The sequence below is a fragment of the Typopeltis vanoorti genome, chromosome 24 (assembly GCF_054136105.1).
Source record: "Typopeltis vanoorti isolate ZY-2024b chromosome 24, IOZ_Tvanoo_1.0, whole genome shotgun sequence".
NCBI classification, from domain to species: Eukaryota; Metazoa; Arthropoda; class Arachnida; order Uropygi; family Thelyphonidae; genus Typopeltis; species Typopeltis vanoorti.
In genome coordinates, this window is record NC_143572.1 from 46,767,625 (window position 1) to 46,785,821 (window position 18,197).

Here is an 18,197-nt window from a genome sequence, read left to right on the forward strand (position 1 = left end):
TTTTTCTGGGTGTTGCGGCTTTTCTTCTTTCTGCGATGTCCAAAAACTACCGAGTGTGTGTGTGGGAGGGGGGGGTAGGCAATTTGGGAGAATTAAATTAGAAAAACCTGGGTTTTTTTCTTTTTTTTCAATAATATATATATAAACATATATATTATATTACTATATTATATAGGGTGGGGGAAAAGGTGAAAGGGGAAAAAGAGGGTTGACGGGGTGCGGTCCGTTTCAACTAATTCTTGGTCGTCATCCTTGTATAATGTTTAGAATATACATCAGCTTCTGGTGCTATTTTATTCCCAAAAAGTATTCTTGAACACAAAAATATATTAACTAAAAATACCTTTGTAATATCTTTTTCATCTGGAACGATGAACAGTCCTGGAGGAGGGTCATTGTAGATATCCATTATATCCCTAAAATAAAATTCCTTCATCACACAAATTCATTTCATTGTTAATTATGAACTCATATGAAATTATTATATTAAGGAAAGGGCTATATAAATTACAATATCTTATATACCATTCATCTGTACACATTAGATAAGGTCATGTAACAGAGGCATATAGTGAAGCTTTAGAAAACTATTTTTGCAAAAAAAAAAACTGAGTATGCCAGATGTTTTATGTATTTTTTTCTGTAAAATTACAGCCAACCGGATCATATTTTGATATGCAAATTAATAGAAAAACTCCTGTGTTCATTATATATCTGATATATGCCAATTCTATTTTATTCTATTTCATAATACTAATTTGTATTAATTGGTATTATAATGTCTTGCTTACATCGCGATTTTTAAATATATTCTGTATTTTTTCTGTATTATTATGTTGCTAGCCACAGCAGTGTCACTTGGGGTTGTACAAACTTGTACATATTGTATATAAATAATCTGTATTATACAGAATATTGTATATAAATTTTTTAAATAAATAAAATATAGTTGAACCGTGTTTTTTCCCCATTAATGCAAAAATAATTCAAACCAAGGGGTTAGAATTCTGGAAATGAGTAACGCCTTCCTCTCCCTACTTGTAAGGAATAATTACACTCTTTCTATTAACTTATTTGGGAGAATTAAAAACAGCAAGCGAGCTTCCACAACTTACCTTTTTTGTTTACTCTACTGGAATCTAAATCATTTGTCCTTTGAAACTATCAAGACAGTGCCCAATTTACATAAGTTATATTCTGAAATTTTATGCAAGTCAGATTTATTAGCCACATATTCACAAGAATAAATAATTTTCATTATTGCAAATATTTTAACCTGAAAACTGGTCAAAATATTTGCAATAATAAAAATTATTTATTCTTGTGAATACATGTGTAATAAATTTTATTATGTCCTAAGTGCCATTAAAAACTCAACATTATGATTAAAATTCCCACAAATTGAAATTCAATATACAGTAAAACCCAGAAGTTACACGGTGGGACCAACAAAAAGTGCGCAAGTCGAATTCGCGTAACTCGGGGTATAATTTTGCATGTAATTTATATATACAAACATACAATTGGGACCAAAGGTTTACAAAAACACCTATATTTTTTAAGAAATATAATTATAACTGTAGTTTTTCGTACATAAAAAAAAAGTTATTTTGATGTCGATGGTTTCATAAAATCTAAGATTCATCTGACGGCATAATATATTTTTCTTGTCATGCAAAATTTCTTCATAGCAAGCTAATGATTTTTTTATTCCTTGCCTTGTGGCTACAATTTCTTCCTCGTTAGAATCTATGTCCTCCAAAATCTGTAAACCTTTCTTTTATGATTGTTCTTACTGTGGATTCCTGTAGATCGAACTTCTTTGCTAGCTCACAAATTTTCTTTCTGCCCTTCAAAATCCTTAATAATGTTGAGTTTTGTTTCCAAAGTCAATGTTTTTCTTTTCTTGCTAGCTGCAGAAGAATCAGACTTACTTCTTTTGGATGACATTATTATTTTTTTATGTGATGAAATTTTTATCAAGAACATAACATTAAACAACCGCAAGGTTTGTAGACTACCGCGCGAAACACGTCAGTGTTTGTTCACAGCATGTGCGACACTGGCAAATGCGGCCAGCGCCTGAAAGATACCGAAAGATACATATAAGAAACCGCGTAACTCTGGATTCGCATAAGTCGGGGTATGACTGTACATCAAAATTCTCCATTTACATGGTAGATTGGTTCCATAAAAAACTTTAAAAAACAATACAGTGCATATGAAAAAAATAGAAAAATGGTTCCAGATATGAAAACTCAATATGAACAAAAAGTTATTTTTTGTTCATATTAATTTTAATGGAATATTTTTTATTTTAAATACTTATTTAAAGTATATAAAAATCCCCAAATACCCCAGCACATATGGTTATTAGTTAAATTTTATTCACCATCACTTTCTGTCAGTAGTCACATTCTTTTGTGTGAGACTGGAATTAAATCACTTCCACCACTTGAAACACTTTGGCCGTCATGTTCATATTGCAATGGTGAAATGTTTTCTTCAGTAAAAGAAACTAAATTAGCACTAATTTGCAATAATTCAGAAGGTTTTTTTTTTAAACCACGAACTTTGTAATTAATCGTTGAGATCCTGTTTTGACTAGATCTTTCTATAATCCTTCATATCGCATCATACATGACTTCACGTTAAAACAGTATTTGGATGATGTGTAAGAAAATGACTTTGCAATTTACTAGCCATTTGAAGCACTTCTTTAATTAATCCTGCAGTGATCACTTTTTTCTTTTTCATTGCGATTTTCAAGGACAGCTTCTATTATTTTGCCATCACTAACAGCCTTGTCAACCATCAATTCTTCAATATCTGCAGACGAAAAATCATCAAATCCTTCTCCACCAACTGCATGTGCTAATCTGATGATACTGGAATATTCAGTCGTATGCAAAAGGTATGGGGTTTTTCTTTTTCACACATCATGGCCAAGTAGCTTTCCAGCATGCATTTCAAGTTGATGGTTTCAATTCTGATAATGTCAACTTAGCAAGTTTGATGCAATCCAAAATAGAAAATTTCTTCTACACTTCAATAACTGTCAGTAAATTATCCTTACTAATTTATCCAAAATGTATTGGAATGTTTGTCTTATGTAGTAAGTTTTAAAGGTAGCAATCACACTCCGGTCTAGTGGTTGCGTATTAGGTGGCAGAAAACAAAATGCCACATTCTAAAACAGGAAGGCCAGGAGCATTGTCTGTAATCAATAAAACTTTAAACTCTAGATTTTTTTCCAGATAGCGTTTAACTTCTGGAACAAAACATTAATGGAACCATTCATTAAAAATTTCTTTTGTAACCCAACCTTTTTTGTTTGCCTTCCAGCATACTGGTAATGTGCTAAAATCCACACCTTTCGTTATCCATGGTTTTAGGGATAGATTAATGAGCAATAGTTTTAACATACAATCCTTAGCTGCTTTAAAGCCACCAATACTTTTTTTTGTGATTTCGCTATACAAGTTCTACTTGGCATTTTTTTCCAAAAAAGGCCGCTCTCATCTGCATTCCAAACTTGATCAGGAGTGTATCCACCATTTTCAATATTTTTAGACAGTTTTGAAAGAAATTCCCTAGCTGCTGGCTCATCTGCAGATGCAGCTTCTCCTTTTATTTTTGCATTACGAAGCATGTATCTTTTGAGAAATTTTGTAAGCCGACCTGTGCTTGCAGAAAAATCACAATTGTTCTTAGCTCCTTTTCCGGAATTTGTTTGTACAATCCTAATGCATTTTGTTTGATGACATTTCTGTCTAAAGGTATTCCTTTTGTGAGCAATCTGCTATCCGCATCATTAGGGCCATTTTTATCTTCACTTTTATAATATCTCTCATATATAATGATGACTTGCACCTAATTTTGTTCCATACAGACCAGATTTTCTAATGGCCACTTCATGTTTCTTAATTGTTCTCACTGTAGCTTTGTTCAGTCCAAAATATTTCCTTAAGGATACTGGACCTTCTCCAGCTGCTAAACAATCTAAAATTTGGATTTTAGTTTCTAAAGAAATAGTTTTTTGCTTCTTCTGTCTAACTGAATTATCTGACACCATGATTAATGGGGTAATGTTACGAAAATATCTGAAAATAATCAATAATTAATTTTACTAATTTGAAGTTTTATTTTACGCATATAAAACTTCAAAATTTAATATATATATATCTGTATAACTCTGTATAATTTACAATTTAGCCAACCCAAATTGTATTCTTATTGGCTTAAACCAATATACAAAATGATGGTACAACATGGCAAAATTTCATGCCGGCTGGGGCTTCGCCCGGTTAAACAAGACCCCCGTTGTTTTCGCAAGAGAACCAGGGCGAACAACGAAAAGTCAGCTACTGGAACAAATCTGAAAGCACAACACAACACAACATCACCAGAGTTAAAGATAGGTACTATCAACATAAGAAGCCTGAATGGCATTGAAATGTAGCTAGCTGAGGAATTAGATAAGTACCAGATCGACATAATAGGGGTGACTATAACAAAAAAGACAAAAACTGGTGAGATCTTTCTGAGTAATAAATACAAAATGTTATATTCAGGCAATAACAATCAAGGAAAAGAAGGAGTAGCCATACTATTCAACACTAAATACGAGTGATGTGGGCAAATATCACAATGGGGGAACTGGACAATGAGACTTATTTGTGCCTATGGTCCTACAGAAGGCTCTACTAAGGTGGAGGAATTTTTTGAGGCTCTGGAGAAAGCTACTGACAATGAAAAAGGAAAAGTTGGTACTTGTTGGGGATCTAAATAGCAGAGTAGGAAGTGATTGTCAGACACAAAAATGTTTTGGGAAAATTGGGAGAAAAGAGCAAGGCTAATAATAATGGCAAATACCTGTTGGATTTCTACTCAGGACATGGACTGGTTATTACTAACATCATGCTCCAACATAAAAATGTGCACAAATTCACATGGAGAGAAGAGGCAAGGAATAAGAAAAGTCTCATTGACTATGATATTGTTGATAGTGATGTTTTCTCCCTGGTGCAGGACACCAGAGTGTACAGAGGATTTGAAATTGGAAGTGATCACTATTTAGTCTTGAGCAGGATAAAATTGAATTTCATATTGAAAAGAATAACATGTAAGAAAGTTTTAAAGCGAATAAAAGTTGAGCAGCTCTCAGATGTGAATTATAGACTAAATTACACAAAGATTATTGAAGAAAAAACGAAAGAGTTTAAGAACAGGAACCAAACCTTGGAGATTCACTGGCAAGCCTTGAAGAAAACCCTGATTGATTCAGCCAGAGAGGCATGTGGTGAGGTTGTCTGCAAGGATAGAAAAATCAGAACTCCATGGTGGACACAGGAAGTTAAAGCGGCAGTGAAGGAAAAGAAGAAAGCATATCAAAAGTTATTGGCAAATAAGTCAGCTTGTGCTCTTAGAGAATACAAAACACTGTAAAACTATCTAAACAAAAGTCATGGGAGGACTTTGGCAAGAACATAGAAAATAAATATCAAGAAGGTGGTAAGATATTCTCGAGGTTGTTAAAGAAGCTTAGAAATGAAGGAATGAGTGCTGTAAAAGGAGTTAGAGATGATAAAGGTGACATGAAAATGGGAGAAAGAGATATCCTTGAATGATGGAGTAATAACTTCGAAAATTTGCTAAATGAAACAAGTAGTGATAGCACAGTGGTAAAAAACACTCAACAGGCATACAGTCAGGAATACATATCCATATCTTGAAGTAGAAAAAGCCATCAAAGGTTTGAAATGTGGAAAGGCAGCAGGAGTAGATGATATTCGTCCAGAAATGCTGAAGTATGGTGGTATAAGTCTTACAGTGGCCACTGCATAGTTCAGAAGGCCTGGACAGAGAGACGAATTCCTAATGATTGGAGTACAGCTCTAATAGTACCCATATATAAAAAGGGAAATAAAACAATGTAAGAATTATAGAGGTATTTTCCTACTGAGTGTTTCGGGCAAGATTTTGCCAGTATACCTGAGAAACTGTCGAGAAGAATTGTGGAAGAAAAGTTTGGTGAAGAACAAGCTGGATTCAGGCCAAATAGAGGCTGTCAGGATCAAATCTTCACTTTACAACAATTAGTTGAGAGAGAGCATGGGAATATAACAAAGATCCGTATTTAAGTTTTGTCAATCTGGAAAAGGCAAACGACAAGGTGCCAAGAGAAAAGCTATTCAATACACTACAGTTATATGGTGTCAATGGGGCATTATATTAAGCAATACTTAGTCTTTATTTGAGTTGTAAGTCAGCAGTTAGAATTGAAGGAAGTACAGGAAGATGATTTAATGTTAAATCTGGTGTGAGACAAGGATGTACATTATCCCCTCTGTTATTCATTATCTATGTGGATCACATTATGAAGGAAAGTGGTATTAAACATGATATCAGAATTGGAGATGTTAATGTCAGCTGTTTGCTTTATGGACGATGTTATACTTCTAAATAAATTCGCTACAAGTTTGCAAGATTTCCTGACTAAATTGAATAACTGTTGTAATAGATATGGTATGAAGGTCAGCAATAAAAAGACAAAGACAATGAAAATAGGTAGAATCATTGAAAATGTCAACTGCGTTTTGAATGGGGAACCTGTGGAACAAGTAAAATATTTCAGCTACTTAGGCACGATTTTTAGTGAAGATGGTAAATTAAATATGGAAATAGACAACAGAATCAACAAAGCCGGTATAGTAGGAAGTCAATTGAATAAATTCATATGGAATAAGAGAGAAATTAGGCGGAACATTAAATTAGCTGTATACAAGACAGTGTTCAAACCAGTTTTAACTTATGGATCTGAGCGCTGGGCCAAAGACTAGAGACCGCAGATATGAGAGTTCTGAGGATTAGGGGTGTGAACAGATGGCATCAATGGCAATATCATATTAAAAACAAGGACATTAGGAAAGAACTTGACATTGTCAGCATAGCTAATCTGAGGTGGTATGGTCACTTGAACAGAATGGGCAAGGAAAGATTAGCAAAACAAGTGTTCTCTGCTAGGTTGGCAGGAAAACGAACCAGAGGAAGGCCAAGATATAGGTGGATTGATACAGTACAAAGTGCCTTAGACAATAGAAATATAAGATCTGATAATGTTGGAGTCTTGACAAGTAACAGACTGATTTGGAGGAAAAATGTAGATAGGAAGTTAGTAATGATGTAAATTTTTCATGTAGTACTATCATATCCTGTAACCCCTTGAGGGTACTTGGCAGGAATTTGATGATGATGATGCTATTGCTACTGCTTTCTATTGCATGAAGAAAATGTGTACAGTTCAAATTGTAAACAAGAAATGATTATTTAGCAAACAACTTAACTCCTTCCAAGCAGCTTTATATAGATGGGCCTCCAGTAACGGACCAACTAAACTTCAAGGAATCAGCATAGCACCCTTCTGCTTCCAGGAACCAACGACAAGTGAATATAACGGATCTGTAAGCTTAACTTTGGGGAATCATAATTACAAAAATTGATTTTTTTGTTGTCACCTCAATTGTCTACATTCTGTAGGATAGAGTAATCCCTGATAGTAAAAACATCGAGAGGGTTCCCCAAAATTCAATTTTAAGTACGTATGTACCATTCTGGGAAATGGTAATTATAATGGAAATACCCGTTTTAACAAAACTGAATTCAAACAGAAATTTTAAAAATAAACACCACTGAACAGGTTAAATCAAAATATACTATGTGAATGAAAATAGAATTGCTTTAGTTTTCTACGCCATGTTATTTTGAAACTGTGTAAAAAGAGAATTAGCTGCATAATTATCAGTACAAGGTAATAAATATAATACAATATAAATGGAATGAGAAAATAGAAAAAAAATAAACAAATTTTAATTGGCTGTTAACATTTATGAAATTATCAAGAGATGACTGAATATAGCTTGTTTCTTCTCTTCATAAATCTCCATAACAGGCTAACATATATATTTCTCTTTGGACTTTTAAGAATCATGAAGTATTTAGGATACATGCGAATACTAAAAATATAGTATTCTGTGTTGAAAGTGAGACTGTATATGGAAAGCACATGTGCTTTCTGCTTTGTAGAAGTTAACCATTAATGATGTGAAAATAGCATAGGCAGGTTAAGTAAAATTTTTATAATTTACCATTTTCTAGCCCTTTTACAATAATATGTGTAAGTGTGAGTTTACATAAGTTGAAGACTATCTGCACTATGGATTTTGACATAAAAATAACCTAGTAAAATTATTCATCTTATCCCTTTAAATCAAAGAAAATAATCTTCATAGTAACATAATATGGTGGTCCTCAAATAATATAATAGGTATCTAATAATAAATAAAATGAATTTTCAAATTACATCCAGTGTGCCTCATTTTAAAAATTAAAGAGTTACAATGAACTGCTGAATACAAAATACAGTTACTGATTTATCCCATGATTACAAATATGGTAATGTGGATGTTTAACACAACTGAACGAACTTATATGGAAACAATGTACAAAACTATATTTCTATTTTTTTTTTTTTTTAAATTTGCAATATAACACTGATGAACGAAAGAGAGATACAAAGGGTATCTACCCTTAAAACTGTGACCTTTGCTTTCAAGAATTACCCTTGGTAACGCATGTAAAATAATCTCATGAGAAAAATATTCATCTCTCCTTAATCACAAAGTTCAGATGGAAAAATGTTCATACCAAGGAATACCAAAATTCTAAAATTATTCTTTGATATCTTTTGTTTAAATCCACATCTCAAGTCTGGTAGGTAAGGAAGGTAGGAGGTGATTTGTCTTGATAATCCATGAATGAGATGAAGGAAGAATAATGATAGAAGTATCTTCAAGTGCTATAACAGTAGTGCCATCTGAATGTAAGTGCTGGTGAGCAGAAGTTGCATCTGATGGCAATTCAAGGGACCAGAAGGCAGTCTCCATTTAAACAGAAAGTGAGTTTTCTGCCATCTTTATGAAGTCAGATTTAGATTTGCTGATATTGTAGAAAGTTTTTTTTTTCTTTTTTGCTTGGTTGTCAAGTAAATTATAAAAGATAATTATATTCTTGTTTTAATCCTAAATCCAAGCATAAGCAAACAAAGATTGCACATGATGTATCTTCACAACTATGCTGACTATATATATAGAGGCTGTTGTTTGCATTAATTCCCTCAGTATTCCCATAATGCAAAGCACATTACTGAGGCCAGTTCCAATCTTTGAGATTGCTTCAGTAGGAAGTAGACCTAGGATGATACTGAAGTTAAATCGCTGCAATAGTCACATATTTCACATACAAGTAGTAAAATCATGTATCACCATATTTTGAAAACACACTAGAACAGAACTAGTTTTAATACTGTAAGAGAAAAGATTAAATCAAAAATAAAATTTAGTGGAATTTACTTGATAAACAAATAAAAATACTTTCTACAATTATCTCTGATCTGGAGTGTTTTAAAAATATGATAAACCATTTTACTATTTGTAGTCGCAAGTCCCCATGGGGCTTGCGACTTGCAGGTACGGGCATGGCTAACCCAGGGTCCCAGAGCTAAGTATGATCTATTTCAAAGTTTTTTGGTCATACTTTTCTCTAACTCTTCCACTTCCACCCTCATACTAACATTCTTCTTAATGAGGATTCTTTATTTAAAACTTTCTGTCTGTCTCTTTTCTTGTTTACTAACCTCAGGAGGAGGTCCTCCATTCTCCCTGAAGCTATTAGGCTAGGGGTGTTTCCTCCTCTTTCAACTAACCACTAATAGTTATAGTAGTGGGCAGCAGCGCTACTTGTATTAACCTCCTGTAGCATACATGTTACAATACTGCGATGTGGAAGGCAAGGGGAAACCACCACATTACATTCACCAATTGAAAGCAGCAATGGAAGTTAAAAATGAAATCAAGATTGGCGATGGAGCCTTCAATGAAGGAGTCATGCCCGGCAGGAGAAGTTGGCTGTTGACCAGACTTCTCAGGTCGACAGCCAACGAAATCCTGGTACTTATTCAAAAATGAAGACAAAAAAAAAAAACTGAATATTGGAACATGGAATGCAAGAACACTGATAGAACCAGGTAAAATAGAAAATGTGAAAAAAGAAATGGAAAGATTTGAAATAGACATTCTGGGCATGTCTAGAGTGAGACGAGATGGGAGGGACAGGGTGATTTCTGGAGTGGAGAATTTCGGATAATATATTCAGGACAAAAGAAGGGCGAGTCAGGTGTTGCAATAATGCTTCATAAAAAAGTTGGAAAGTTAATCACTACAATAATTAACTATAGTGACAGAATCATGGCGATAAGCATTCAAAATGAACCAGTAAACCTCAATATTATAGTGGTCTACATGCCAACATCACAACATAGCGATGAAGAAATCTGGAGCAGCTTTAAAGACAGAGACAATACAATAATAATGGGAGATTGGAATGCTATAGTGGGAGAAGAGAGCAATAATGTTTCAGGAAGATTTGGTCTTGGACGTAGGAATGAAAGAGGAAAGCAATTAATAGAATTTTGTACACAAAAACAGTTAGTTATAGCAAATAAACTATTTCAAGCTCCAAAAAGAAGAAGATACACCTGGAAAGCAGGTGGGGATTCAAACAGATATCAAATAGATTATATATTGGTCAAGAAAAGATACAGAAACCAAATAAAAAATTGCAAAAGCTATCCAGGTGCTGACATTAGTAGTGACCATAACCTTGTCTTAATGAAAACAGAACTGAAACATAGGAAACAAATCCAAAAATACAAACCAATAAGATGGAACCTTGAAAAATTAAAGAGTAAAGAAGTAAAGAGAGGATACCAAGAGGCAACTGATCATAACATTCCAGAAAACAAATAGTCAGAATAACATTGAAAACCAATGGAATATGATTAAAGAGTTAATTACAAATTCATCAAATCAATTATTGAAAAATGCAGAAAAAGAAAAAAGAAAACATTGGATAACAGATGAAATACTTGGCCTTATGGATGAAAGAAGAAAATATAAAAATGCTGTTAAAGAAGATGTGGCCAAATACAAATATCTTAAAAATCAAATTACAAGAAAATGTAGACAAGCCAAAAAAGAATACCTGGAAGAACAGTGTAATAACATAGATGAATTATTTAAAAAAGAAAACAGAGAAAGCCTATAAAGAAATTAACAAACTGACTTTCAAATTTAATAAGAACAGCAAAAACAATGCCATCAAAGATGAAAATGGAAAATTACTAATAGAATCTGAGGATATATTAATGGAATGGAAGAATTATCTTGAAAATCTCTATAATGGCGACGAACTTGATGTTGATATCAGCATAGAAAATCAAAATGAAGATAATCTAGGACCCCCAATAATGCGAGAAGAATTTGATAAAGCACTGTCCGAAATGAGTAATGGAAAAAGTCCAGGTGTAGACAATATTCCTATAGAACTGCTACAAAATCTAAGTGATGAGACAAAAACCTTTCTCTATCAATTAATAGCTCAAATCTATGATAGGAGAAATACCAAAAGAGTTTATGAAATCAACCATAATACCAATACCAAAAAAGAATAATGCAAACAAATGCAGCCAATTTAGAACAATAACTTTAATCCCACATGTTAGCAAAATTCTGCTAAAAATTATTCAAAATAGAATTTATTCAAAAATAGATTGTCTATTTGATGAAGACCAATTTGGATTCAGAAAGAATAAAGAAACAAGAGAGGCAATACTTGAAGAACAATAATAGAGAGAAGATTAGACCTTAGTCAAAATACTTACATTTGCTTCCTTTTTATCTTCAACTCTTGCACAGATTACCCAGGCAAAATCACCTCCTACTATAACAGAAACTGAGTGCCTCGTTGTTTTTTGGTTAGACTTAGACCTACCTCTCAGCCTACATCACCCATCTCTGGATACATACTACAAAAAGATTTGGAGAAATGTGATCTCATTGAGAAAATTTCCAGAGCTTTCTCTCTGGTTATTCAGTGCATGTTGTGGTGAATGGTTCCTTCTCTCCAAGTTTCACCATAAATGCAAGTGTACCTAAGAACTTTTCTATTATGTACATCTTCCTCTAATATATAAACAATCTACTCTCAATCTTCACTAATCCTATCTGTAGCTTTATTGATAGTACTCTTCTCATTTAACAAACCACACAGTGCTCTCTCTCCTAAGCATCAAGACAACTTGCAACCAGCTCCTTAAACAATGATCTCTGTACCAAATTCAGTGGGGAAAGGACAATCTAGTCACCTTCAGTGCCACCAAAAGTCTTCCCATTTCTTTTGTACTAGAGGATCTTAAGTTCCCTATTCTTACCCTTAATAATAATCAAATCACCATATGAGATCTCTGATTGAACTGACATTTACCTTTAGCCTCCCTTGGCATAAAAAAATCATTAGCTTTCTCACTTAAAAAAATAAAAATAAAAATTAGCACTCTCTTCCACTCAAGATGCCATTTTTCACCAATCCACACAATCCTTGGAATACTCACATTTGAGGTGCATTGAAAAGTCTCCGTAAAAATTCTATCTGCTGTTCACAAGAGAGAAATTTGGCTCAGATACGATGACCTCTTCTGTATTGCTCATTCAATCTCTACCTCAGAGATGCATTGTTTCAAATATGTCTCTTCTACAAATACTTCTACGGTTACTTCTTCACAAAACTAGCAACCAACATTCCACCACTTTCTGCTGGACCTGTTAAAAACAAGAGCAGCAGATGTCCAAGATCCCTTTTCAGTACAAATGCAAGTGTAGCGAACTTTCTTCTGTTGCTTTTTATTCTATTTACTTATGGAACAATTTTGCTTCATGAAGTGTTCCCAAACAACTACAATCAGCTTCTTTCCCAACCATCATGGATCCTACATAATGGCACTGATGTGCTTACAGGTGCTTTTAGCTCAGATGTAAGAGATCAATAAAAAAAAATAATAAAACAACAATAAATGAACATAAATTCAGAAATGGAAACAATTCAACTTAGAAATACTTGACACACACACACACACACTGCAATTTAAAATTAAAAAAAAAAATCAAACGTGAAAGAAAATGGGAATAATTTGTTCAAAATAAGTTTATATCAGTAATTTATAATTTTGCAAATGGATGTTTATGGTGTTTATAAAGATTACAACACTACACTCATTGAAAAAAACAGATCCTCAGCATGAAATGCTATTTCGTTTCATGTGCACATGGTTGAATAGAAAAGCTTGCTATTTATTCTTAAGTCATAGTAAAAGATTATTATAATTATTATTATTATGTGACACCTCCAGGGAGTCCAAAGATTCGAAGGAAAGTGTGCCAACAGCATCAAACAATTGATCCCATCCAACTACTAACCACGCTCAAACTTGCTTAACTTTTTGCGAGCCATTAGTAGCAGAGGCTCTACCAATCAACCAACCTTGCATAGAAAAATTAAAACTTGAAATTACGTAATGCACTTGTAGTGGAGAATTAATCTTATGACAGTACACAAGTACGAATCTATCTCCAAAGTCATAAAGCTCATTACAGGAGACTTGTATGATGGGTATCGTGCAAACAGTAGCACGATACCCATCATACCTCTTCTAGAATTCATTCGCTGATGAAGTACTTGCAACCACATCTTGTAACCCATTCACCACCCTCCAAGCAAAAAATCAAGTCCTAAAACCTTGCTAACTACACTCGTATAATTTCCAAAGGGACCCTCTGTTCTCTCCCTTCTTGTCATGTACTGGTCTTCAGCATCAATCCCATAAAAACCACTCTAATAACACACTTCTCTCTTGTCTCCTCCATTTTGCTTACTAGCTGATTTTGAAGCCCAGTGACCTTCCATCCATTCTCATAGTATTCCATAGACCCACCACAATCTTGGTCACTGGATCCTCACATGTTAGGGGATTAAAATATTATTTAATTCTTCCAATATTTCATCTCAGTCACTGAGATATCAAGGATATACAACATGACACTTGTAATACACACATAGGAAACACAAAACTAAGTGAAACACATGGGTGAAAGACTAGTCCTAACTAGGTGGGGTGCACTTTGTGGGCATCTAAGATGTAAACTGGGATCTTGAAGCATTACTATTTCCCATATTTATTTAAATTAGGTTGATACCAAAATTAGTCTTCAATTCTATACTTACTGCAATGGAGCATGGTGGTCTTCTTCCAACTGATTCTATGAGCCATATCTAAAGCATTGTCTTCAAGACTCCAGACGTATTTTGTGTTCTCCTGTGCAGATGTTGACTGATTTTTCGGTCTGTCCATAGTAAGCCAAATTGCAGGAACAGGGGACTTGAAAACCGTGCAGAGATTTCTTTAAGACTAGCTATTTTTTTCAAGTACCTCCAACACAGGGAATGATGATAGCATTACTAAAATCTTTTGAAGAGATGGTCAAGGATTATTTTTTTGATACAGCGGGAACTGTAGCCATTAGATAAGGTGTGGTGTATATGATTAAGTTCTAAGAGAGGACTCACTGGAACAATTTGTTCCAAGAATGTCTCAGTGACAGACAAAACATTGGAAGAATTAATATTTTTAATCCTTTCTCAGTGTTGTTTCACTCCATTAAGCCTCTCACAAGTTTCTCCCAGCACTTAAGCCTTAACATATGGATCTTCACCACAACCTCCACATCCTCACATAATTCCAGCAATCAGATCTGCAGATGGAAGTCCAGATGTGGCCTTATGAAGGGATGACTACTTAATCCCTGTCTGTTACTGTGTTTCTCCAAATACATAGTCTGATGTGCTGTTTTGACCACCTTTGCAATGTCCTCTCTATACAATCAGCCCCAAATCCCTGGCCTCATCAATTTCTTGAAATTCATTTCCATCAATATAGTCTTTAGATTGTGATATCTTCATCCCAAAGTGCATGGTCTTATAAGTTATTTGCAGGCCTGGTTGGTCGAGTGGTTAGCGTATCTACTCGCCAGCCAAAAGGCTGTGGGTTCAAATCCCACCATGGGCATGGATGTTTTGTGATTGCCTGTGAAAACACTACTGGTGGTGGTGGTAGTGGGCATAAATGGTGGTAGTTGTGTTTCACTGTAATTGGTAGATTGAGTGGATGAGAGTTGTAGAGTAGGTCCTCCTTCAATGAGCCCTCGGACTCCTTGGAGGGGTCACGTAATAATAATAAGTCATCTGCAAGATCACTACATAATCTTCACTGATTATTGCTCGCCTTAGCTTTGCATTATTAGCAAACAACCAATTATTTCCCATTAAATAATTTCCAATATCAGTGACAAAAAAATAAACAGCAGTGGACCAAGTATATCAAGAGTCATCTGTCTTCTCTCAGACTGGACTCTCCCATACATCAACACCACTTCATTATCTGTCCATCAGCCACCCTCACACACTAATTCTTATTCATCCCCATTCACTCCAACTTATGCAACAGAGTTCCATGTGTAACCTCCATTATATAAATGACTATTTTACAGCACGAAAAATTGGGTCACGTAATTTGTGGGCAGTTCAGAAAACATTGTGGAAAGATAATGGAAGTGAGTCCTAACACAACATATCGAGTTAACAAGTTAGTATTAAAAATGTTTTCACGAGACTTGAAAATAATGTGATAAATTTGAAAGAAAATCTTACTAATTATTTAGTATGCTTTATTTTCTAATTTTAAACGAATGAATGATATCGTGATGAGTGGGGAATGCCAAGAATAATTTTTCGAGACTCGTAATTTGTCACATATTATTTTCAAGTCTCGTGAAAAGTAAGATATCTCAAAATCGCAAATTCCACCATGCATTGAAAATTAATTTCATGCATTAAAACAGAGGAAAATGTTTCACATTTTACAAATTATTAACTTTGCCTGTTTATTCAACTTAAATTCATAATAATAAATTCGAAAATGATTTGGCTAATTTACATTGAAGGTCATGAATGTGAATGGCGAGCTTGGGAATGTTCATTAACCAATCCCGCAATTTTCTTAAAACTGCAGTATTCAAAGCACAGATGCAATTTTTTAAAGCCTATGCAATGATCTCATATATGGGACAATAAAAGGAAAGAGAAAAGAAAAAAAGCCTTAACACTTCAATTGTTTCAACTAAAGAATTCATTGTTCTTGAATTTTTCAGTTCCAAATCATTAAACCCATAGTTCTTTCAAGACGCTTGATTATTTCTAAAATATATATAAAAACATGCTACTAGGCTTCAATTATAAATCACATATTCGGAAAAGTCGAATTCGAATAAAAGTATTTCATTTATACTGATAACATTTTCGAACGCTTAACTGTCAATAACTGAAAAACTTAAATACTTCATAATGAAACTGCATTATTCGAAACTTACATTTAATGCATAACTATAAGATTTGTCCACTTAAAATAAATCACAAGTAGCTGACCATTATAGCTATAAAATGATTAGATAATATTCAAAATAAATCGCTTTCTCTTACCTTTTTATCCTTACCAAACAAGTTGGAGAAGGATGTTCTTTGTCCCAGTCGTTGCAACTCATCGGATCCCACCGCAAACTCTCTGCTAAACCAAATGCTAAAGAAGCTGTTGAAGGATCTTCGCCACTAAATAAATTTAATACCATAACATCACTTTTTGGATCTTTAGTTTCTTTAGCATTATCATCTTTACTTGTCCCTTCAGCCATGTTCTAAAGAAGAAAAAAAAATACTACAACACCTGAACAGTAACAGAACCTATACCCTCGCCGCAGCGACTTGTATAGCGCCACACAAAGGAAAAGGAGAAATGAAGGATTGCTACTTGAGGGTTATAAAACACATTAACAAAAAATAAAATAAAATTAAAATAAATAAATATATGCAAATAGATATAATGTGAATCGTAACTGTTAACTGTTCATTAGTCAAATTAATTCGAATAGTAACTGTTCAAACTGCTGTAAAAATAAAGACAAAAATGAAAGCATACATTATTATTATTATTATTATTATTATTATTATTATTATTATTATAAGAGAGACCTCCAGGGAGTCAGAGACTCATTGAGGAAGGCCACATACTACACACACTAGCTATCATACTTATTCTTGAATTCATTCACACTGCTTACACTCACAACATCCAAAGGCAATACATTCCAACCACACACCACCCTCTGAGGGTGGTGCATGGTTGAAATCTAGCCCTCACACCCCTTTTTGGCGCCTTCATTCTCAGCTTCCAAGGAAGCCCTCTTGTCCTTTCCTCACCCTCCATAAATTGCAAAATTCCATCAATTGAAATTCTGTATGACCCCTTTCAGAAGTTTGTAAGTCTCAATCATATCACCCCCTCTTTCTCCTGCTTGCTAGCGTCTGCAGTCTACAAATTCTCAATCTGTCTTCACAATCAGTATTCAACAATCCTGATATCACTTTTAACACTATCCTTTGTACTCTCTCTAATATATCAGAATCACAACGGAGACCGGGAGACCAGACCTGTGCACAATAGTCCAAGTGAGGTCTTATTAAGGCCTTGTAAAGAGGCAAAATAACATCCTTATCTTTCATATGAACGTGCATTTCAGCATTGCAATTATCTTTTGAGTTGTATTTGCAATCTTTGCTACATGGCCCTTGAACTTCAATTAACACTTCCTATCTATTAACACTCCAAGATCCATAGCCTCAGTTTCTTCAAGCATAATAATCATAAAAAAAAAAAATCAGCTAACGCCTTTTTATTCACGTATACGGGAGTAGGCGAGGCCATTTAGCCCTATCTCACCAAATAATAAGAAATTGGATATCTAATCACACCGAAGTGAATGACTTTACATTTACTGACATTGAACTGACACACATTTTCCCATGCCCACAGTTCCAGCCTATTCAAATCATACTGCAAAGACTGCATATCAGCAGCATTCCTGATTACCCTACCTACCTATCTTTGCATCATCAGCAAATAACTGTATGTCGCTTGTCAAATCTTTCCCATTATCATTGATGTACAGGTTGAATAACAGTGGATCAATCACTGATCCATCCTTCTGGTACACTACTTGTTACCTTAAACCTTGCAGACTCAGATCCCCTCGTATACCATTTTTGGTATCTATAAGTCAGCCATACTCTTATCCATGCTAATAGTATATAATCCAAACCCATGTTTTCCAATTTATGCAACAGCCTTCAATGCTATA

At 34.2% G+C, this 18,197-nt stretch overlaps 1 protein-coding gene across 1 annotated transcript in view; it reads right to left on the bottom strand.

Annotated features, from left to right (window-relative positions):
• The window catches only part of LOC150093159 (ubiquitin-conjugating enzyme E2 Z-like), a 61,706-nt gene extending 44,974 nt beyond the window's left edge, over nt 1-16,732 (bottom strand). The window contains exons 1-2 of the mRNA XM_090413403.1: nt 16,486-16,732; nt 344-416 (exon numbers count right to left, since the gene is read on the bottom strand). Of these exons, the coding sequence (XP_090269529.1) occupies nt 344-416; nt 16,486-16,694 (282 nt within the window). The 5' untranslated portion in view covers nt 16,695-16,732. The remainder of the gene's footprint in view (nt 1-343; nt 417-16,485) is intronic.
• Between the last annotated feature and the right edge of the window lie 1,465 nt (nt 16,733-18,197).